Source organism: Sceloporus occidentalis, unplaced genomic scaffold, assembly GCF_023333645.1.
Source record: "Sceloporus occidentalis isolate IW3139 unplaced genomic scaffold, rSceOcc1.0.p SCAF_205, whole genome shotgun sequence".
Classification (NCBI taxonomy): domain Eukaryota; kingdom Metazoa; phylum Chordata; class Lepidosauria; order Squamata; family Phrynosomatidae; genus Sceloporus; species Sceloporus occidentalis.
Genome location: NW_028317185.1, coordinates 1,217,836 through 1,241,379, shown reverse-complemented (window position 1 = coordinate 1,241,379; position 23,544 = coordinate 1,217,836). Strand labels below are relative to the sequence as shown.

The 23,544-nt window shown below is 44.6% G+C and overlaps 1 protein-coding gene across 1 annotated transcript; it reads right to left on the bottom strand.

The window, feature by feature from the left end:
* Positions 1-4,592: 4,592 nt before the first annotated feature.
* On the bottom strand, positions 4,593-14,400 carry LOC149277952 (ELAV-like protein 3). Its single transcript, XM_089502534.1, has 6 exons — positions 14,181-14,400; positions 13,716-13,819; positions 9,357-9,510; positions 8,848-9,073; positions 7,148-7,186; positions 4,593-4,941 (listed from the first exon to the last, which is right to left on the bottom strand). The coding sequence occupies exons 1-6, from the start codon at positions 14,371-14,373 to the stop codon at positions 4,593-4,595; spliced, it is 1,065 nt and encodes a 354-aa protein (XP_089358660.1). The 5' UTR covers positions 14,374-14,400.
* Between the last annotated feature and the right edge of the window lie 9,144 nt (positions 14,401-23,544).

Below are 23,544 nucleotides of genomic sequence, written 5' to 3'. Positions count from 1 at the left end.
AATAGTGTGTGTTGTTGCATTTTATTAATTAAATGACACTTCTCCCGATGTTATGATTCATTTAGTCCTCCACCCTGTCGCCTACATGGGCTGCGTGTGCAGTCTCTTCATGTACAATCAATTTGAGGTGGGGGCTTTAAAGAAAATGACTTAGTTTCTCTTATTTTTACTATTTGTTGGTACGGTTTTCTTTAAACTGGGAATGTGAATAGCTTAACTTGTCCTGCATGTGTTTAGGTTACGTGTTGGCCTGGCCTCCCACGGGGTTAAAAAATGTGTCCTAACCTCCGCAGTCAAAGGGTTAAACATTGCGATACTATGCAAATAAACTTTATCTGTCTTACTCTGGTGTGCAATCACAGATTTTAACCCTTCCTAGACTCCTGGCGGACTATAGTCCCGTCAGTGATTTACGGGGATATTGCTCCCGGCGCCTGCTGTTTCGCGCTCCTCCTGTATAATATTTAAGCCGTTGGCTCTGTGCTCGTAGACCGTGACGCCCGAGGAGTTCATACGGCCCGTTGTGTTTGACCTTTGGCCGTTCTCGCTCGTTCCGGTGCAGTTAGAGAGTAAATCCAGGCTAGTGAAGTGTAAGCTCTGCGGTGCGGTGCCTGTGATCAGGCCGGTGCTACAGAGCAGAACAGTTTTGTGCGTTTTTATCAGGGATAGAACCCTTGTGGAATTTGATGAATAAACCCGTTTTGAAAGCCATGCTTAACCGTGTGATGGCTGGGAGGTCCCTTTAAAGTTCCGTGTGGTCTTTGATGGTGAGACTGCACGGGACGTTAGACCCGTTAATCCTATTTGTGATTTAGACAGCGAATCCTCGCAGTACCAAGATGAAGTGAGTACCTGCGCGAGGGGGAGGCTTCATCCTATGGCATAAAGGCAGAGAAGCCCAAGGTGTCCTTATGGGGGGGTCTCAGCACTTGCTTTGTATTTAGGTGACACTAGGATCAGTGAGAGCAGCACAAATACACAGACCGTTCCTCCACGCTTGGCCATGGGCTTGGGATATTGTGACACCCCATTCTCAGAACCTGCACCCACTCAAAATTCCCCAGTGGGGCCGTGTTTCCCCCGCAGAACGTTATAATTCATGTACCGCTGATCTGTATTTTTCCTTCAGTGTTTACCACAATTATCCTTTTTATTGATTTATTTTATACTTTAAGACACGCCGATTTTTAAAAACAATAGTTTTGGGGAGAAAGTAATTAATCTGTTGGCTTTTGGATTATAACATTTAGAGAATTTTTGGGGCGCTCTGTCCTGGGGATGAGGATATCACAGGGTTCTAGAACCCTGAAAGTCACAATAATGTGTACAGAAACAGAAAATGGGTTTATAATTAAATTATGGAAATAAAATATTCTTCTAAAAAAAAAAAAAAAAAAAAGTTATCAATAGGTCAATAAATCACATAAGAATTCTAAAGCTCCACTCCCCGCAACACGCTTGTGCCGGACTGCCTGTTCATTATATATACGTTATCCATACATCAAAACTTTCGGTTTGGGCCGGATAAATTCATATTTTAAATACAGAACATGGATTTACAGCCAATCAAAAACTTTTTCCATCTCATAAAAAAATATTTCACCACTGGAATTATAATAATAAGCATATATACACATACGGGCCCGGAATGGCCATCCGGCACACCAGGGCTAATTACCAGTGGGCCATTGGCCAACCGTGCCACACAGTCACCCAACCTGCTGACCATCTGGTGGGCCGTTGGCCAAACGCACCACACACTCACTCAATACAGATATGCCAGGCCGCACGCCACATGAGCACAAAGGCATAATGTCCGACGGCACATAGCCAGCCATTGGCCACACTTACGTCATCAGACGGCCGCCGGCCTTAAAGTGCCACGGCCGCCTCATCGTTGCCAGGTCGGCCCTTCACACAGCCAATGAACACCCATTTAACGCGGCCCGGGCCATTTATTGCAGTCGCAACCAATGAAACATTTTTCCAGTCCATCATAAATAAACAGGCAACAATGAATTATTAATAATTATCTTTTTATTTCTTTTTTTATACTTTTTTTTTATTATTCAGTGCTCTCAGCTCCTTGGATTTCAAACCAGCTTATAAAAAATGCACATTATTCTTTTTTTTTTTTTTTTAACATTTTTTTTTTTTTTTAAACAATGTTTCAACCCCCTTTTTTTCCGTTCATTAAATAAATTATCACCTTATCCTCGAGACCAACTTAAACCCATCTCCGCTGAAGGAGGAAGGTTTAAGAAATAAGAATCCTTGTTTGTTTAGGCTCAGAAAGAACATAAATTATGCACATATTTATACCCACACAAATAAAGAATAAATACTTCGAAATAAGTTAAAAACAACAATTCAAAAGATCTCGCCAGGTTTTCATAATATTTTTTTCTTCAGTTTTTTTTTTTTAAAACCTCTGTCGATTCTTCTTTTTATTTTTATTTTTTTTAAATAATTTGCAAGAGATCCTACAACTTTCTACTAAACACAGCCAGAGTAACCACACAGAAACTAGAACACAAAGCTCTAACTAAAATTGTAGGGATAAGAGAAAGGTTTTTACCCTTTCCCTTCCCCAAACTACGTTATGTTTTTAAAAGAAACACAAAAAAATCCTATAAATAATATTTAAATCAAAACATCAAAAAAAAAAAAAGAGGGTTTTTTTGTTTTTGTTTTTTCGGGGGAGGGGGACCGAAAATAAACGAGAAAACGATTTATAGAACAGACGCAAACTTAATTAAAAACAACCTAATTTTCTTTTTTACTAGGTATTTTCTGGTATACAATAAATGAACGCAAATCTTATAATTGTGAATGGTATACGAATATCTGCTTTGAATTAAGGCTGCAGTCCCACTTTCCGTGTTACAATAAAGACATTTAATCCTTCTTTGCTGTCATAAAAATTTTTGGCTAGCCGGCTCAAGGCTTTTTTTTTTTTTAAACAACCTGGCTTAGACCACCTATTATTTGAAATAAACACAAAAAAAATAGTTAACATTTTTTTTTTTTAAGCCCTTAAATCAGCCACTCGGATATTCAATCTTTTCAAGACCCTTTGAGCAAAAGATTCACTAACATAATTTTGACCAGAAAAATCGCCAATTGCACAGAGTTGCCAAATCTAATGCCTTCTGCTGCCGAGAGCCGGCGTGAAACTTGTAAAAATTAGAATTTGAATATATACATTGTCTATTATCTGCTTAGGGATTTTTACATATCAGGTTTTCAAATGAAATTATATTTTTCAAGACTTAAACAAATCCCTCAAAAATATATCTTTTTTTTTTTGTTCGACTGGAAGAATTGTTTGTAATTTAATTTTTTAGTAAATTCCCGGATAAGTGGGGCTGAAGCTATAATCGCCAACTTTCAGCCATTTTTACTACCCAAACTTGGTACATAATTCCATAATAATGTTAAGAAAAATACACCATTTTTGGATTTTCTTTCGGGTTTAAAATGCGTACGTATATATATATATATATATTATTTTTTTTTTCCATTGGTTTTAATTCCCTAAATTAGGGACTTTTTATGTAAAAGAAATGAAGACTTAATGTGAATGAAAAGGCATTTAATGAACCCCACAAACTGGGATTTTTTTAAAACTTGTATTGACGGATAAGACAATGTAACAATGCCCCTCTAAAAACCACTCACAAAAGAGAGGTTAGGCATATTTTTTATTGGTCTATTTTAAAAAAAATAGAATTTCGTAATTTGGGGACCCATATTAGGGAATTAAAAGTATGAATGGACAAGCTGTTTTTTGGGACAAGTGTGAAAAGCTTAAACTGCTCACAGGATTTTTTTTTTTCACCTTTTTTATAAAAATAGATATTTTTTCTTTTTTTTTTTTGTTATCTCTTTCATTTCTGCGCCCGTCTCATTTCTTCGTTTATTATCTTTCTTTAAGGAGAAGCGAGGGAGTAGAGAGCGAGAGTTTGGGAGCAGTGAAAAGGTTAAAGATTCTCTGTTTTGTCGTTGGTAGAATATTAACCGGTTCACTGCTGGTGAGAGAGAGCAGTAGATATTGCCCTACCAGCGCCCTGCTCTAGGGCTACAATGTTCTGTACCCCCCTGTGCCAGCCATAGAGGTGCCAGACTCTTTGTCCGTTCCCATGTTGTGTCTTGGCATTTTAGCTCTAGTCTTATCCCCCTCGCTGCAGTACCTGTCCCCACCACTAGAGGCTGTTTTTTTTATCATTATACATTTACTTTCCAAATGCACCAGTCTGTGAATATTCTACAGTGGCTTGGAAGCCAATCTACCTACGTTCTTCTGTAACGTCTCACCAGGCCAAGTTCTAAATATTGTTCCGTATCCCTTATCCCAAAAATTGGACCCTGGGTACTTTGCCCCTGATATTTCGTATCAAGCTCTTGATGTGCCCACAATAAAAATCCCTAGCCAAATACGTTCTGTATCAGCTCTAGAGACGTAGTATCGATATTGTTTTTGCTCTCTCCATGATCTGTTCCCCTTCTACCCCCATGCTAACATCCCCTGTCTTCCATCTTTCTCCCTCTCTAGCTCCTCTTTCCCACCCTAACTCCTGCCCCTTTTTTCTTCACGCTTTGTGTTGTTTACTGGTTTTAAATGACACTTGTAGCACCCTGTCGCCAAGCCGGTATCCGTTCAGGCTAGCGATCGCCATGGCGGCTTCATCGTAGTTTGTCATGGTGACGAATCCGAAGCCTTTGCACTTGTTGGTGGTGAAGTCCCGGATAACTTTGACATTCGTGACTGCTCCAAATGGGCCAAACAGCTGCCACAGCACGCTCTCATCTGCCTCCGGGGACAGGTTGTAGACGAAGATGCACCAACCGGCGGAGGTGGGACCCGTCAGGCTAACGCCGGCAAGGTTGGTAACACTGTCAATGGTGATGGGAGAGAACCTGGGGAGGAAGGAGAGCGGACTACATTGGGTGTGAGGAATAGGTCTTCATGAGAGGAAATCAGGAGAAGAAGGAAGGAGAAGGATAGCACTTCACTAGAGATGGAGATAAGTCCTCTAAGAGGCAGCCCAGACAGACGATGGAAGTGAGAGGTGGAATATATAACGATAAGAAGGAGGAGGTGTGTGAAATAAATAACACGTGGAGAAGAAGGATTGAAGAGAAGCTCCTGCGTTTGGTGGACTAGGTCCGTAGGATTGAAAACAATGGCATACACCAGGGGTGTGGAAGTCCAGGCCCTGAGGGCCAAAACAGACCAGGATTTCAGCATTTCTTGGCTTTAAACTCAAGATATTTAATCAATTCCCACCATTTTGATTCGGCTGCCAGCGCTCATACTGAGATATCCGGAAAAATCAGGCCTGGTCATCATGGCCCCCCAAGGCCTGGAGTTTGACACTGCCGGGGTGCACTGTGTATGAGGAAGAAGGTGAAGGCAGCAGAAGAGGTTGAGGACAATGGAAAGAGGGCAGTATGTGGACACGGCCTATTATTTCTGGTTTGGTGTAGTTGTGGAGAATATGGAGAAAGCGTTCCCACTGAAATGAGGGGGTGACAAACGCGCATGCGCAGGGGTCTTATTAGACCCCGGCCCCCGTGATATGTCGCCAAAGCCAGTGTTGAAGCTGGCAGGTGAGAATAGTAATATTTTTTATATTTATTTGCGCCTGCTTTAAGAGAACTTCCTGAAAACACTCTGAGCAGGAAGCTGTGGTGAAACAGGAAGTACAAAGTGCAACTAACAAAACAATCCTCCTGTCCTGTCAATGTTAAGCTAAGTGTGTATAAACTACAACAATAAAACAATGAAGTATGTATGTACGGCCAGTTTTAGGAAATATGAGTCTCTCTCTCTCGCCTCCGCAGGGTCCGCAAGAGTCTACCTCGGCAAGAAAAAGCTGAGGTGACCTTGCATGAGTGAGGTAAAGATACTGGCGGGAAATGGCAGCTTCTCTCATACACTGCATCTTTGGAAACAATTCTCTACGGACCCCAATGCATTCTAATACAGCACTTCCAGCCATGGCCGCCATCCTCACCACTGAGTGCCGGGATATGACATCATATCCTTATCCTCCATGTCTAAAAGGCGCTTGGAGCCTGTTACTGCTCTGTGCCCATTGAGCAGCGGCGCACCGAGGGGCATGATCTCCCCACGAGGGGCAATCTGCCCTCCGGGGACTATCAGCCCCTCTGTGGATTAGGCCAGAATGTGCCATGCGGACAGCACTACATCGCACAGCCTACAGCGACAACAAAACGAGATTAAGAATAACCAAAAAGTGGGGGGAAAATACGAAGAATCCCGAGGGCCGCCGAAAAATATACATTAAAAAAAAAAACAGCCAAAAAAGTGCTAAAATATATATAAAAGTAATCTAGTGGGGGGGGAGTACGAGGGAGCTTCGGTTTAATGCCCGGAGAGTGAGTTTTGCCCCATGAATTAAAATAATGGGGTATATTTTTAAGGATCCGTACGCCATGTGCATCATTGTATAACGATACTGCGGCCGTGTAATAGTAAATATCAACGATATTAAGGGGGTAGTTTCTTTCTGTACAGGGATCTGCCTCCCTGTGATAGGGGTAGTATTTCAGTTAAGAATGCAGTTTCTCTCGCGGCTCCCCCTGGTGGCATCATAATATGAGCTGGGATGGTGTAGTGAGAAAAGGGGTAGCAGCCCAGCAGAGTGTTTCCAGGAAGGGACTTTTAAAGAAGAATCAGGGATGCCGATTACTTTAACAATCCATACAAGAAGCCGTAATCATATATGATGACGGTAAACACCAGCAGCCATATAATGGTGCCGAGTATATTCTCCGGTTCTGGGAAGCTACGCGCTGATGGTCAGAGCAGGGGTTAAAGGTGCTAACTGGAGATTTTGGCTTGTTTCCATGGAGATTGCAGTGTGTGATTATGCTGCATGTTCTACACCACTGTTCACTATTAACTATATAGCAATGCCGAGTATCTATACAATGATGCAGAGCACAGGGCTTTCTGTAGGCGACACAATGCCGTACCGTATAGTGGAACAAAGTATCTATACCGCGATGCAGGGCGCGTATAGAACTATTCCCCGTCCCCGCGCATTAAACCGCAAACTAAAGATCTGCGCCGGGTGGGGGTAGTCTGGGGCAGATGGGGATGGGGGCTCTTATTTACCTCTTGACGCCGTACGCCATGTTTATTAAAGAGTCCAGCCTGCGAGAGAAGGGACAGGAGAGGGAGCGGAGTGTTAGTAATAGCGCAGGAATAGCGGAGGGTGGGGGGCACAGTGCTATCCTGTAGTGGGAGTGGGGAGAGGGGGCACTAGTGGGAATTAAGGGTTATTAATGGATTACACAGGTGTAGTCAATCATACCATATATATGTATATACACACATATACATATATACATATACATAGTCTATCCGTGTGATATGCGTGTTTGTGGCTCGGCAGAGTAGATACAGGGCGGCCGGACAATTCTAAATTCATTTCAAGCGAGTAATGCGTGGATTTTTCTTGCTAGTAATGAAAACATGCAACAAACATGGAAGACATTAATAAATGACATGTAACTGTATGTACAGACAACACACAACACGACTACATAACTACACAGATACCTGCAAACGGATAGACAGAAATAAACCCAGACAGACAGACAGACGGACGGACGGAGAGAGCAAAAGATACATAGAAAAGTACATAGAGTGACAGATCTAATGATAGATAGATGATAGATAGGTAGATAGATAGATAGATAGATAGATGATAGATAGGTAGATAGATAGATAGATAGATAGATAGATAGATGATAGATAGATAGATGATAGATAGATAGATAGACACTCAGTCCACATTAGTCACGGAAATCCCAAATATTGCATAATCGAGGTCATAAGCTAAAACTAGAGGGTCAGAGCCTTATTTTACTAATAGGACAGTAGATAAGTGGTACCGTCTCCCAGCAGAAGTGGTAGAGGGTAATACAGTGAGGGGATTTAAACATGCATGGGATAGACATACGGCTCCTCAATCTAAGACGAGACCAACGACTGATTAAGGTCGGAGTCTTTACAGCAGGAGAAATGGGGCGACTAGACAGGGGCCGAATGGGGGCCGATCTGCTGTAAAATTTCCTGTCTCTATGACCGCGGAGACAGCGAATGTGATTGAAGTCAGCGTTTTATTCATTAAAAAGCTTGTTTGGTAGCCGAGCATTAACCAGAAATGAAGGGTGGGAGAAGATGGCTGCGAGATGTACCCTTACCTTGTATACGAGGCCGGAGGGGTGCTGGAGCCAGCAGGAGGGGTGGGCAGAGAAGGGAAAGGAATATAGGGTAAGAATAAGGGATAGGAAGGGGTTAAATAAAGCTTGATAGCTGTGTACTTATTGTTTTGTAATGTAAAAGGTCAGTCCCACGCCAAATGTCTAGCAAGTGACACGTTCCCTTACAGAGAGAGTGGTAGATACGTGGAACAGCCTCCCATGAGAAGTGGTAGAGGGTAATACAGTGAGGGGATTTAAACATGCATGGGATAGGCATACGGCTCCTGAATCTAAGACGAGACCAACGACTGATTATGGTCTGAGTCTTTACAGCAGGAGAAAAAGGCGACTAGATGGGGGCCGAATGGGCCTGATCCGCCAGCAAGTGTTTAACTATTTCTCTGGGTGATCACAAAGTTGCCGTTATATCGATACATAAAAAGGATCACATTAGTGACGCGAATAACCATGAAAAGGGCAGAAATTAGTAAGAATGTTACATTTTGGTCGAGAATGGCGAGCTGACATCAGACGGGGGGGCGCGTTAAAGAAGATGGGATGGCTGGAATGGGCAGCGCGTAGTAGTGGGGAGCAAAATCCACTCACCTGAATCTCTGCGTCTGATGGTGCAGGGGTCCCGTGTACCTCCTGGCTGTGGTCTGGTACAGGTGGGTGAGCAGCGCCTGTCCTGTTTTCTGGCTGGGATTGTTGGCGAATTTCACTGTGATTGGTTCGCTGGCACCGAGGGGCTTCTGTCCATTCAGGCCCTTAATGGCCTCCTCCGCCTCTATCCTTTTATCAAATCTTATAAAACCCACTCCCCTCGAGACACCTAAAAAAAAAGAGAAAAAGATAGTCAGTTCCGGGCACAAAAAGTGGAACCCTGAGATAATGATTATTATTGTTTAATATTATTAATTATTATTGTTTATTATTAATTCATATTATTCATTATTATTAATAATCATTGTGTATTATTTTTAATAAATATTGATTATTATTAAGTATTATTATTATTCATTATTACTTATTATTATTCATTATTATTATGTATTATTTATTATTGTTTATTATTATTATTATTCATTATTATTATTATCGGCTGTGCTACGTACCAGTGACCTGATCCACCAGTATGCGGGACGTGATGATTCTGCCGTACTGGGAGAACAGCTGCTCCATCTCCTTCTGGTTCATGGTTTTTGGGAGGCTGCTGACGTACAGATTGGCATCTCTGATGGAGGCTGAACTGGGACGGGCATACGATACCTGCCCCGACGGGAGACATGACATCAACACATTAGCTACATATGGACAGACGAATAGTCATATCATCGCCTTTACATACAAAGCCGTACGATTTAAGGCTCGTGAGCCATTGGATTTCCCTTTTTATTCCTCCCCAGCCCACAGTGACCAAAACTTCCCCTTAATGGGCAGATCAGACCCATTTGGTCCTGATGTAAAGACTCAAACCTTAATCATGTTTAAATTCCCTTGCTGGATTAGCTTCTACCACTTCTGCTGGAAGGCTGTTCCGCTTATCTACCAGAGGCTAGGCATTAGGTAAAATGTGTCTTTGGATAGGTGACATTTAAATATGATGTCATATCCCCCCCCCGAGATTTTCATTCTAAATACCCTCTCCCAGAAAGTTATAAACACCATAATAATACATTTAGTTCATTTAGTTGGACATAATCATTCCATAATCAAAATTCAAAACATCACATGGCCTCTGCTCTGAAATATAACGATTTAGGTTATTATCAATACATTTTTATACATAGTTTTACTTATTTTCAAGCACCGCAGATTTAAAAAAATGCCATTTTTATCACAAATCAAACATGGTTTTTTTTTAAGAATAACAAAGCTATTGCTTAGCCAGGAAAAGCACATGGCAGGATGGCGCTCGCAAATTACATCATCACTGTCACACCAGTAGGAGGAGCCTAGACATCACATGACGCCACGTGATAAGTCGCAGCCAATCATTACTGAGTATAAAATCCTACATGCCTTCAGTTACCTGCCAATCAACAAGAGCGGCGTAAGGGGCAGCTGGAGTAGGGTGACCACATGTCCCAGATGGGACTTTAAGTCCCTGGTCCTGGGCAGCCTCAATCCGGGACAATGCATTGACCCGGAACTGAAATACCTTTTTTTCTGACCCGTAGGAGAGAGAGGAGTGCCAATCCTTATCTATGAAGATAGTGAAAAGGGGGTAAATAGTGAGAAGGGATGGAGAGGGGGTAGATAGTGAGATGGGAGGGAGAGGGGGTAGATAGTGAAAAGGTGGGGAGAGGGGTAGATAGTGAGAAAGGGGGTGGTAAGAATATTGAAATAAAGAGTGAGAATGTGTAAGAGAATGAAATAATACATGAATGCATTGTGTGAATGAGTGAGAAAATGAAATAATGAATGTGTGGATGAATTGTCTAAATGAGTGAGAGTATAAATTAATGAATTTGTGAGAATGCATTCATGAATATGTGTAAATGATTTGTGTGAATGAGTGAGAGAATAAATGATTGTGTGAATGAATTATGTGAATCAAAGTGTGAATTAGTGAGTGACTGTAAAAGTGTTTGTGTGTATCATAGATGTATAATTGATTTGTGGAAAGGCAAAGATGGCACAAGCAGAGTTTTTGAGCCTTGGGAATGGCACAGGCAGGGTATTTATGGGACAAAGATGGCACAGGCTGGGTGCTGGTCAGGTTCTATGTAGGCAGCGTGGACTCCAGGGCTGGCTTTGGGTTGTGCGACCTGTGATCTATGCCTGTAATTTAGGGGGTTTTGTCTATACCTTTAATGCCGTGTTTTTATGTGAATTCCAATTGATCTATACCTGCAAAGCTGTGTTTGTGTGTTCTGTTGATCTATACCTGCAATGTTATGTTTCCATACATTATTATTGTATACCTGCAAATACAGGGTTTGTATGTCTGATTCTGATTCAGTGTGGCCAGGGCCGGCCCAAGACTTAATGCCGCCTGGGGCGAAGTTTAAAATGCCGCCCCCCCCGATGCCGTGGGGGAGGCAGCATTTTAAACTTCGCCGACGCCATTATCTACCCTCCCCCTTTGTACTTACCGTTAAACAGTCCAGCGGCGAGTCTCCCTGCTCTGCCACGGTGCCGGCTTGTAATGCTGAGCGCCGGAAATTGATGTCACTTCCGGCGCTCAGCATTACAAGCCGGCACCGAGACTGAGCTAGAGGGCTCGCAGAGGAGAGAGAGGGGCGCCGAGCGGGTAAGCGAAAACCACTCGGCGCCCCCCTCTCTCTCTCCTCCGCTTAAAAAAACCCCCCCAAAAAACGCGCGGGGCAGCAAAGTGCCGCCCCTTCAAAAGTGCTGCCTGGGGCAATTGCCCCACTCGGCTCCATTGTAGGGCCGGTCCTGAGTGTGGCAAATATATTTTTGGGGGCGGGAGCGAAGGGAGTGCTAGGGAGCGTGGAGCGGGGCCCAATTTTTTCAATTTAAAATGTGTTGGCAGCAGGGTCTAATATTTATATATATATCGGCAGCAAGGAAGAGGTTAAATCTGGCTTTCTCCCTGGAGAGGAAGGATTGTTTATCATGCGCAGCGCGCGGTAAGAAATGTGTGGGCCCTCCAGGGATTCTCCCATGAGCCTTTGCACCATCCGCAAGCATCATTAAGGGCACAGCAGATGGAGCCCGATTCACCGAACGCTTTAAAAAACATATTTTCAGCACTATTATTATTATTATTATTATTAATAAGGCTAAGACCTTAATCAGTCATTGGTCTCATCTTAGATTCATAATCCGCATGTCTATCCCATACATGTTTACATTCCCTCACTGTATTACCCTCTACCACTTCTGCTGGGAGGCTGTTCCACTCGGCTGTGTATTAGTTATATTCAGAAGGCGCCCAAACACAGTACCCAGTGGAAGGTCTAGCCCCGCGGGTACACTGTATTACTATATTTAATAACAGATTTGTGTCAATTGCAATAGAGGGCCACTGAGTGGCCCCCGTTCTTAACCCTTCATCTGCCAAAGGAGGTGAGAAACACATGGTGTTGCCCACCGCCTGCGGCATTTCACGGGACCTTTTAATATATGGTAACGGGACCCCAGTGGCGCCAGGTTCTAGGGTCTAAGGTCAGACTGTCAGTGTGTCCGATGGGGACACACTGTATATAGCGCCATCATATTCCGCGGCGCTTTACAACGGGCAAACAGGACACAACAAGCAGCGCGTCGCATAACAATTTGGACTTATGGAAACAGGAGGGCCCTGCGCCAAGGAGCTTACAATCCACTAACAGTGCCGCTTTGTGGATTCTCTTTTATTTGCATGTTGTACCCGTCTGGTGCCGACAGAAACAAAGAATCAAACTGTATCACGAAGCGTTACATACCCCAAACTACCAAATCTGCTGGCAGATCGGCCCCCGTCTAGTGTCCGTCAGTCGTTGGTCTCATCTTAGATTCAGGAGCCATATGTCTATCCCACGCATGTTTAAATCCCCTCACTGTATTACCCTCTACACCGGGAGGCTGTTCCACTCATCAACCAGTAAAACCTACTTGCCTTACATTGTCTCTTTAAACATGTCAGTGTAATTGGGTTATACGGCCCCCGTCGGTGCTGTCCCTATTAGCCCATTATGGGAGATTAGGACACATGGGTGCTGTACAGGGGCCGCACTTTCACTTTCCTTTGTGTGGATCTGATTTGGGATTTAATAAGAGCAGCTGCCCCGCTACCCCGGAACATGCCCCTTCTCACTCTCCTGGGGAAATACCCAATAATTAGCCAGGAAGAGGACAGATGGCTGAGTGCTTTTGTTTCTGCCTTTCCTCCTCCCTCCTATTCATCTCGGCCGTCTTCCCAAAGGGCATGCATTTCAATGACAAAAGACAACAAAGCACCAAAAATGTCCCCTGCGTTCCTTCTGACCTGCTGCCTCCTGAGAAGGGGTATGTGGGGGGCGGCTGCGGGGCATCTGACTCCGTGTGACGGTGGGGGAGGTATAGGATTTCTCTGCACAATCTGTTGGTGTCATCGCAGCCAATTTAAATTCCTATAATGACTGCGTGAAAGTAACTCACGCCCATAAGGAAACCCCCCAAACAGCTGGGGGTCCCAACACCAAGCACCGGTATACTAACGGAGGGTACTGAGACCGCCGGAACTCTGATACATGCCCCATTAAAACAGTACACGGCAGCATCATTGTATATTATACAGCGCGCCGCGTTCATTATCAGTGTATAAATAATACAGGGCACGTGGCTTTGGCAGCAGTCACGGCAGCTTTGCACGTGTGTATTGAGCTGTAGTGAGATATATGTGTTCAGTGCTATGTTATAGTCCTGCTACCTCCTCCACTGGGAGGCTGTACCCAGGGCAGGTGACTCCAGACAGTGACAGGTCCCAAATCACACTATAAATGCTTATAATGAGACCCCCGCTACGTGGTCCGGCTGCCTCTCACCTTGATGGTCTTTGTTTGTAGTTTCAGGCCGTTCAGGGTGTTTATGGCTTTATCCGCGTCGTTGGGATCCACGTAATTTACAAATCCGTATCCCAAACTCTGACCTGCAGAGGACATGTTTATGTGAATACCAGATGATGTCATATGCACCCCCCCCATGCCTTCATCCTGAGCTGCGTCACACAGGCTGTATATACGGGGCTAGAAATGGCACGTCTTCACCCCGACAAAAATCATCATTTCTATAAATCTTAAAATCATTTTATTAACGATAGCCACGACCGCAAACCATTTTTACAATGATTTTTCCTCCCCATGAAGTCACTGGAAACTGATCGACTTATCGAGTTAGCCCGGTCACTTCTCTTTAAACCAAATATTGGAATTGGATTCTCTCTTCTAATTCCACCCCCCCTCCTCTATTTCGGCCCCGGAACATGTGTTAAAATGGCTTTTTTTACTCACCCGTGATCTTGTCCCTGACCAGCTTGCAGGACTCTATGTCTCCGATGCTTCCGAAGAGGCTCTTGAATTCCTCTTGGGTCATGTTCTGCGGCAGGTAGTTAACAATCAGGTTGGTTTTGCTGTCGTCGGCAGCTCCGTTGGTGCCGTTCAGGATCCCGGCACTTCCCGGCCCATTACTGGCCTGGGTCTCCATGGTGCTGATTATCTGCTGGAGAGAAGAGAGCAGAACGTCAGGTCTCATCCACACGACCTGGACACATCCCTCTCACCCATCATCCCGAGTCATCGGTCATTCTTATTCCTCAGGTTCTATCGCCAAATCAATAGAACTTCCAGTATATGGTCTGTATGATGTCATCCATACTGCCGGTAACCAAGGCTTTAATGGATTCTGATGTCATCTATATCTTTAGGCTCAGAAGATTACATTTAAAGCATCTCAAACAAATCATCACTTGACATAGTGATTAACCTCTAACGATCACTAGCTATACAGGTGGATTGCAAGCTCTTTGGGCAAGGAACACTTCTCTTCAAATATGCCATAATGCACTGATACCCGATCAAACCATGTATGATGCCCCGCTTTACCTTTAAAGTGCACACTCTCTAGAGTGTAAGCTCCTTTGAGCAGGGCCCTCCTCACCTGTTGTTTCTGTAACTCAAGTTGTTATGTTATATAATACATGTCCTGTACAGCGCTACAGAATATGATGGCGCTATATAAAACAATAAATACTAATATCACTGATAAGACCTGGAGTCCATAGCCGGCCTGTGTCGGTGGTGGGACGGGACAAAGGGGCCCTGCTGGTAGCCAATCAAATGAAGACATCTAGGCCCTTCAAAAGTTTGGGGTCACGTAGAAAATTCCTTGTTTCTTGAAAGAAAAGCAAATTCTGTCCACTGAAATAACATGAAATGGATCAGAAATCCAGCGCAGACAGGGTTAATGTTATAAATGACTATTGTACCCAGAAACGGCTGATTTTTTATGGAATCTCTTCATTGGCGTACAGAGGCCCTTTATCACTCCCATCACTCCTGTGTTCCAATGGCCCTGTATCACTCCCATCACTCCTGTGTTCCAATGGCCCGTTATCACTCCCATCACTCCTGTGTTCCAATGGCCCGTTATCACTCCCATCACTCCTGTGTTCCAATGGCCCTTTATCACTCCCATCACTCCTGTGTTCCAATGGCCCTTTATCACTCCCATCACTCCTGTGTTCCAATGGCCCTTTATCACTCCCATCACTCCTGTGTTCCAATGGCCCTTTATCACTCCCATCACTCCTGTGTTCCAATGGCCCTTTATCACTCCCATCACTCCTGTGTTCCAATGGCCCTTTATCACTCCCATCACTCCTGTGTTCCAATGGCCCTTTAACACTCCCATCACTCCTGTGTTCCAATGGCCCTTTAACACTCCCATCACTCCTGTGTTCCAATAGCCCTTTAACACTCCCATCACTCCTGTGTTCCAATGGCCCTTTATCACTCCCATCACTCCTGTGTTCCAATGGCATGTTGTGTTCGCTGATCCAAGGCTGATTGATTGTTAGAAAGCCCTTTTGCAAATTATGTTTTTAGCCAGGAATTTTTAAATGGTAGTGTAAGCGTGTGTGTGTATATGTATGTGTGTGTGTGTGTGTGTGTATGTATGTGTGTGTGTGTGTGAATGTATGTGAGTGCGTGTGTGTATGTATGTGTGTATATGTGTGTGAAGGTGTGTATATGTGTGTGTGTATAGAGGGATAGAGAGAAGGAGAGAGAATATGCGTTGTCAATCTATTATATAGTGATAACATTATACAGGAATTCTATGAGTGGGTAAACGGCAGGAGCAAGGCATTGTGGGAGACAGTTTGGGGTGGGGGGGTACAGGGGGCGACAGCATCTGTCTGCTTCCATCCGCCTCCTATAATTAGCAAGGCAGCCGGGAATAAGCAGGGACATCTTTAACGAGATTTTAGCTGCATTATGCCTTAAAGACCCTTCTCATCTTCCCGGGTGGGATTACGCGGAGCATCAGGGGGGCAGATCAAATACTTAAACTCATTATCAGCTCAGCTTCTGTTTTGCTGGAAGTGAAGGGTTAACCGATCCACAGTAAATCAACTACCCCCCCTACCCCCACCCTTCTTCATTATCTCAAGAAGAAAAACAAAATCTCTTAAAGGGAGAAGACGGGCGGCTTTTTGTCTTCACGCTGACCCAGATATCACGCCATCCCACGTTACAAGTAGAGTGGAAATTATTAGGCGCCTTGCCAAGTAGCGTTTGTCGAAATGAAAGACCTCGGCTGCTGCGGCGCATCTTGAAGTAGCCCTGAGTATGAGATATTCCTAAAAAGGCTTCCATACTTGACAGGGTGGAAAATGAATTTGGATTCTGATCCACATTTAGCACGGGGTCAGGACGGCATGCTGTGGGTTAATACGTGCGCTCATTTAAATCACACCTTCGCATGGGGGTCACCTAAATACCCCACGAGCTGACCCTGAGAAATATTAACCCTTTAATGGCCCATCTTGAAGTTCTACGCAGTGGCTCGCCCCTATGCCTCAAACACTGGTCCTCTAGGAAACCTTCCTTATTTAAAGACAAACTTCATTGAGTCACCTGCATTCAAGCAGGGATATCGGCCATAATACACTGGGAGCAGGAAGCACCCGTTGGGAATCTTTATATATATATGATGACAACAGCGTAGAATAGGAAGGAGTCATCTGCAGACTGTGTGACCCTGAAAATTTACCCCATTCATCCTGAGATTGGGGCAAATACCCTGAGACTCAGTGTCACATTTTCTGGCTCACACACACATATACACGCTTACACTTCTAAACTACATCCAAACATTCCGTAGCACATTTTTTTTAGTAATATCGTTTTATTTAATATAGATAGCTGTCCATAAATAAAGGATTGCATTTTTTTTGTGCACCGTTTCTCTTGTCAATAAACCTCTCGGTGGCTTTGCCTTTCCCTGGTTACCGCAGCTCGTTGTGTCATCTCTAAGCATCCTGTATAATGTCAAGTGCTGACTGAGCCACTTGGGGAAGTGCGGCCCCATGGAAACCGCTATACCTTTATGCTAACGGATAATTAAGAAAGGGTGGGGGCGATAGACGTTCCTTAAAGACAATAGGAGGGCAGATGTACCGGGCAGGGGATCGGAAATTACCCCAGCGACCCCACTGGCAGATGTACGCAAACTTCCAACAAAGCTGTGTGGTGTGCGAGGCACTTTGTGCAAACTTTGTGATGTGAGGTTTCGTCTGTTGCTCCCGGTAACCTTCTATATATATATATATATATATGTATATATAGATATAGATATATATATATATATATACAGCAGAGAGCCTCTGAAATATACCCGGGGAGGGGGGAGAAATATTGCAGATACCCTGCAAGGTGATATTTACTCCCTCCGGCAGCCAAAGGGTTCCCTCCCCCTATACTTATACAACTCCTTTACTGACATCTGCCTCCATCAGCCCGAAGTGCCCCGTTGCCATAGAAACAGAGCATCCTCTGATACGAGCAGGAGCTCCCATACGCCCAAGTTGCTAACCTCCTTGCCAGCGTGCGGCGCATGCTGACGGATCTAACACACGAATTGCATTTGTGAAACTAAACAGCGTCTCAGCCCTATTACCATAAAATGCCATTTGATAAATTAAAGTTAATAAATAAAATACAGCCTGTTTTAATAAGAATACCAGGATTCAGAGAAGTTTGGAAACGTAGGTTAAATCATATGTTTGCCCTTGAACATTTAAGGCCGTTGGCAGCTATGGATTTTTTTTCTTGTCGCACTATTTGCTTCCGTTCGCAGGGGATGTCTTTTTTTTCTGGCCATACGTGTCTATGTTACGTGTTTATAGGGGGCGGGGATCTATATCACTGGGTTATATAGTTGGGCTATAGGATCCGAGTGGCCAAGAATCGTTCAAAAAAATCCATTTCGGAAGCTTCTTTTTTGTCTCCATTATTGTATATCGACCTAGCCGGCTATTTCTAAAAAAAAAATTTAAAAAAATGGCGGAGGACGGGGGAAACGGTTATCAGAGCCAAAAAGTGGGGGGAAGAAAGGAGAAAAAATAAAACAGAAGAAAATGGGACGGGGAGAGGAGTGCTGGAGATTCCACGGCCACAATGGGTCCTTCACGTCAGAGAGGTCTCGCCGCCTGACACCAGCGCCGGATATCATCGTACATCTCTGTATGGGCCAACAATAGCTTGCCCTGTGTGTGCTGTGCAGACTGGCACTACCACGGCCCGCTGTGTACATGCGCTGCCTGCATCCTACCTGCACTGTCCGGAGGTCTTTTTTCCTACCCTGATCCCCCTCTTTTCTAGGAGCTCGGAATGTTTGCTTGGTATGAGGGGATCGCAGGGTTCTACAGCCCTAAAACCCCCGATAACGTGTACAGAAACCGCAGGATATGGGTTAACAAATAAATTTTACGCAAATAAAATCCATCCGGCCTTTACTTAGTGCCGTTAGTTATATGGAGAGTAATGACCTTTAAAACAAAATTTCCCCTCCTAGGGCAGATGAAATGTTGGGGGTATATTATTAAATGAAAGCCTTGAGAAATAAAGTGTTAAATGTCACGACGCACTGTGATTGGTCGTTTTGGGCTCCTACAAGAGAGCAGTCTATATATATTGCGGAGGGTTAGCGTGTGATGGGAAGGCGGTGTATCCGTATATATATGTCATGTTGTGTAGGGTTAGTGTGTGTGATGGGAAGGCGGTGTATCCGTATATATATGTCATGTTGTGTAGGGTTAGTGTGTGTGATGGGAAGGCGGTGTATCCGTATATATATGTCATGTTGTGTAGGGTTAGCGTGTGTGATGGGTAGGCGGTGTATCCGTATATATATGTCAGGTTGTTGAGGGTTAGCGTGTGTGATGGGAAGGCAGTGTATCCGTATATATATGTCATGTTGTGTAGGGTTAGCGTGTGTGATGGGAAGGCGGTGTATCCGTATATATATGTCATGTTGTGTAGGGTTAGCGTGTGTAATGGGAAGGCTGTATATCCGTATATATATGTCATGTTGTGTAGGGTTAGCGTGTGTGATGGGTAGGTGGTGTATCCGTATATATATATATGTCATGTTGTGTAGGGTTAGCGTGTGTGATGGGTAGGTGGTGTATCCGTATATATATGTCATGTTGTGTAGGGTTAGCGTGTGTGATGGGAAGGCGGTGTATCCGTATATATATGTCATGTTGTGTAGGGTTAGCGTGTGTGATGGGAAGGCGGTGTATCCGTATATATATGTCATGTTGTGTAGGGTTAGCGTGTGTGATGGGTAGGCGGTGTATCCGTATATATATATGTCAGGTTGTTGAGGGTTAGCGTGTGTGATGGGAAGGCAGTGTATCCGTATATATATGTCAGGTTGTTGAGGGTTAGCGTGTGTGATGGGAAGGCAGTGTATCCGTATATATATGTCAGGTTGTTGAGGGTTAGCGTGTGTGATGGGTAGGTGGTGTATCCGTATATATATATGTCAGGTTGTTGAGGGTTAGCGTGTGTGATGGGAAGGCAGTGTATCCGTATATATATGTCATGTTGTGTAGGGTTAGCGTGTGTGATGGGAAGGCGGTGTATCCGTATATATATGTCATGTTGTGTAGGGTTAGCGTGTGTGATGGGAAGGCGGTGTATCCGTATATATATGTCATGTTGTGTAGGGTTAGCGTGTGTGATGGGAAGGCAGTGTATCCGTATATATATGTCAGGTTGTTGAGGGTTAGCGTGTGTGATGGGAAGGCGGTGTATCCGTATATATATGTCAGGTTGTTGAGGGTTAGCGTGTGTGATGGGTAGGCGGTGTATCCGTATATATATATGTCAGGTTGTTGAGGGTTAGCGTGTGTGATGGGAAGGCGGTGTATCCGTATATATATGTCATGTTGTGTAGGGTTAGCGTGTGTGATGGGAAGGCGGTGTATCTGTATATATATGGCGGGGCGCTAGCTCCGTCAGAGTCTACGCCGTCTCCGTTATCCAGGTGAATACTGGAATTAGAAGCGAATAAAAATAACTCTTGTGTGTAAAGCCGGCGCACTAAAATAGACGCTCCCTCTTTACGCTTCAACGGAGCAGCCTAAGAATAGAGAGAAGGAATGGAGGGTGACGAGGGAAGCTTAAGTGCGAGAGAAAGGAGGCAGAGAACACGGAGAGAGAGAGATCCGGAAAGAACAGATACCACGGAGGGGGCAACGGCCAAATCTACTCCACCAGGCGTGATAATAGGACAACGCAGCCCCTTATTGAGCAATATTGCAGGAAACGATCAGATTATAGCATCGGAGTACATGCCTCGCGCATGGATAGGTATTCCTGACCAAAGGTGACAGCGTCAAAGTCCACAACCCATCATTATTCAGATTAAACACATTTTCAGGAACTGAGACTTTTCTCAAGACTCTTAACATTCTTCAATGAAACTTTTTTAAGTATTGAAGCCCATCACAAAGATTCTGCTGCAGCGACTCGCTTCTGAATGAATCCACCTGTGTTCAAGCAGGGGTTTCAGCTGTGATCATTAAACCGGAAGAGTATGGTGCTGTGTGACCCTACGAAGCTTCCCATCATTCTGCTTTATTACTATTAATATTCCATGGGTATGAGGTCAGAACTCCCCCTCTCCCTTAAGACATATTGCGTGATACATTGTGACATATATTGAGAAGGATCCCCATCAGTCACCGACCGCACGGCACATAATCCTGCGCGGCCTCAGGAGGTCACAGCGCTCCAGTTAAGTGTTATTGAGAGACTCTCAGCATGCAGAGCTCATTGTGCCGGCTCTCTGTCACAGAGAGGATGATGACGGTAATTAATCTAAACAAAGCTACGCCGTTTAATTAGACTGCTTGGCCATTGTGTGGAATCTTGAGCAATGAGCTCTTACATGTATCCCTATTCACCACCGACGGTCCCACGATCTCCGTCTTTTTCCTCCCCCGATGCTCTGTAGGATCTCTAAGGAAGCTATAGCATAGAAGCGCACAGCGGAGGAGACAGGGACCGAACGCACCGCATTACAAATTAACCCCCCGTGCCGAGAGGACCCAGAATTCCTATTTTACGGGGAAAGAAGGAATTTGATAATAGCTGGGTATAGAAACAGTCTCAAAAAATTGGTGAACTTCAATTAAGATTGAAATGTGTATTATAAGTGTAATCATGCCTGATATGCATAGTTGCCAATGGTTCCAGTTTTGGGGGGCAGTCCTGACATCTGGACTTGTATCCTGGTTGGCGACGTCCTGGGCCATGGACAGGATCATTGGTTCTTTTGATTGCTGATGATGATGGTTGTGAGGTTTGTAGCGTGCTGGTGTGGGTACAGAACCCCGACAAATCACACATTACGGTTATTTACGGCATTATAGCTGATCTCTGCCTCCTTCCCCAACCTCAATGCTCCCTCCATTTTTCTGCCACCCCATTGTCTGCCACTCCCCTCCCTCCATCTCTCTGTCTTTAGCTGCCAATATTCCATTGTTCCCTCGCTCACCATGAACAGTTTGTTCTCTGTATCCCATGCAGTTCCCAGCCTTCTCCTCCCTGTCCATCTTCTCTCCATTCCTCCTTCCCTTCTCCCCATCTTCTCTCCATTCCTCCTTCCCTTCCGTCCATCTTTCCTCCATTCCTCCTTCCCTTCTCTCCATCTTCTCTCCATTCCTCCTTCCCTTTTCTCCATCTTCCCTCCATTCCCCTCTTTCCTCAATCCACTCCGCATCCCGTATCTCAGATCCCTTCGGTCCTCCCCCCTCTCGCCATCTCTGAATCAGAATACGGCTCCATCACTTTGGTAAAGCCCCCATCATTCTCTCCGTATATCTCACGATCAAACACACTATTCCCCTACTCTGCTCGACCCACAGATCCCCCACACGCTTCCTTTCCATCCATCCATCGCTCACCTCGTCAATGGTCCCCATCTCTCTTCTTCCCTCTAATCATTATCCCTCACCCCCACATCCACCTTTCCCTACATTTAGCTTTCCACCCTCCATTTGATGTTTCCACATCCACCTCCCCATCCAGCTTGCTTTTCCTCTCAGTATCCACCCTCCATTTGTATCTCCTGCCATTCCTCTCCTCCCTCCTCATTGCAGCTTTTCACGAGACCTCCTTTCCTGCATACAGCCGTGGGAGCGCTCTCGCCCTTCTCTCGCTCTCTCTCTCTCTCACTTTGACTGTGTGTGTCTTGCTTTCTTTTCTATGTGAAGCCAAAGGTAAAATAATTGTGCATGAGATGGATATTCCTGATTAACACGAGAGTTAAAGGATTAAAGTCTCTCCCAAGATAACACACAATGTATGTTACACAATATGACTCCAGGGAGAGTGCAAAATATCACACAGGAAGTGTCATATTGTCAGTGTGACACAGGAAGTTTCATAGTGTCAGTGTGACACAGGAAGTGTGTGACGGTAATAGTGTCAGTGTGACACAGGAAGTGTGTGACGGTAATAGTGTCAGTGTGACACAGGAAGCGTGTGTCACATAGGACAGGTGTGACAGCCACTGCCCTTGGCACTAGTTCACACTCAGCACACGGCTCCACTCACTTTTTGTTACTATATATATATGTAGAGCTACAAACTACTTGTATGTTGTGTCTGCTACAGTGTGCTTTAAACTGCCTTGGGCGCTGTGTGTGGTGCAGGGCTGCCTGCCGGGTAGTATATCACCAGTAGAAGACACCGTGTGATACATAACTGGGAGTCAGAGTGTGTGACATGGGCCAGCCTAGGCCAAATAATGTAAGGCATGGGCCAACCTAGGCCGAATAATGTAAAGCATGGGCCACCCTAGGCCAAATAGTGTAAGGCATGGGCCACCCTAGGCCAAATAGTGTAAGGCATGGGCCACCCTAGGCCAAATAGTGTAAGGCATGGGCCAGCCTAGGCTGAGTAATGTAAGGCATGGGCCAGCCTAGGCCAAATAATGTAAAGCATGGGCCAGTCTAGGCTGAATAGTGTAAGGCATGGGCCAGCCTAGGACAAATAATGTAAGGTAGGCCCGCCTAGGCCAAATAGTGTAAGGCATGGGTCACCCAAGGCTGAATAGTCTGACTGCTCTGTACATACTCAGATTTAGAAAGTTCAAACCATAAACATAGAGACATAGAATGTGACGGCGGATCAGAACCTTCCGGCCATCTAGTCTGTAAAAACTCCAAACCTTAATCAGTCTTTGGTGTCGTCTTAGATTCAAGTTACTAGATTTGTACAATTAATACACGAAATGGTGTATATTAAATACAAGACGCTGACTCTGACCCTTAGCACAGCCTTTAAATATTTGGAACCC

Coding starts and splice junctions, on each gene's coding strand:
- LOC149277952 (XM_089502534.1), bottom strand. CDS start 14,373: ATGGAGACCCAGGCCAGTAATGGGCCGGGAAGTGCCGGGATCCTGAAC. Junction 7,187..8,847: donor CATCAGACGCAGAGATTCAG/GTGAGTGGATTT, acceptor CTTCTCTCGCAG/GCTGGACTCTTTAATAAACA. Junction 4,942..7,147: donor ATGGCGTACGGCGTCAAGAG/GTAAATAAGAGC, acceptor CACCCAATGTAG/TCCGCTCTCCTTCCTCCCCA.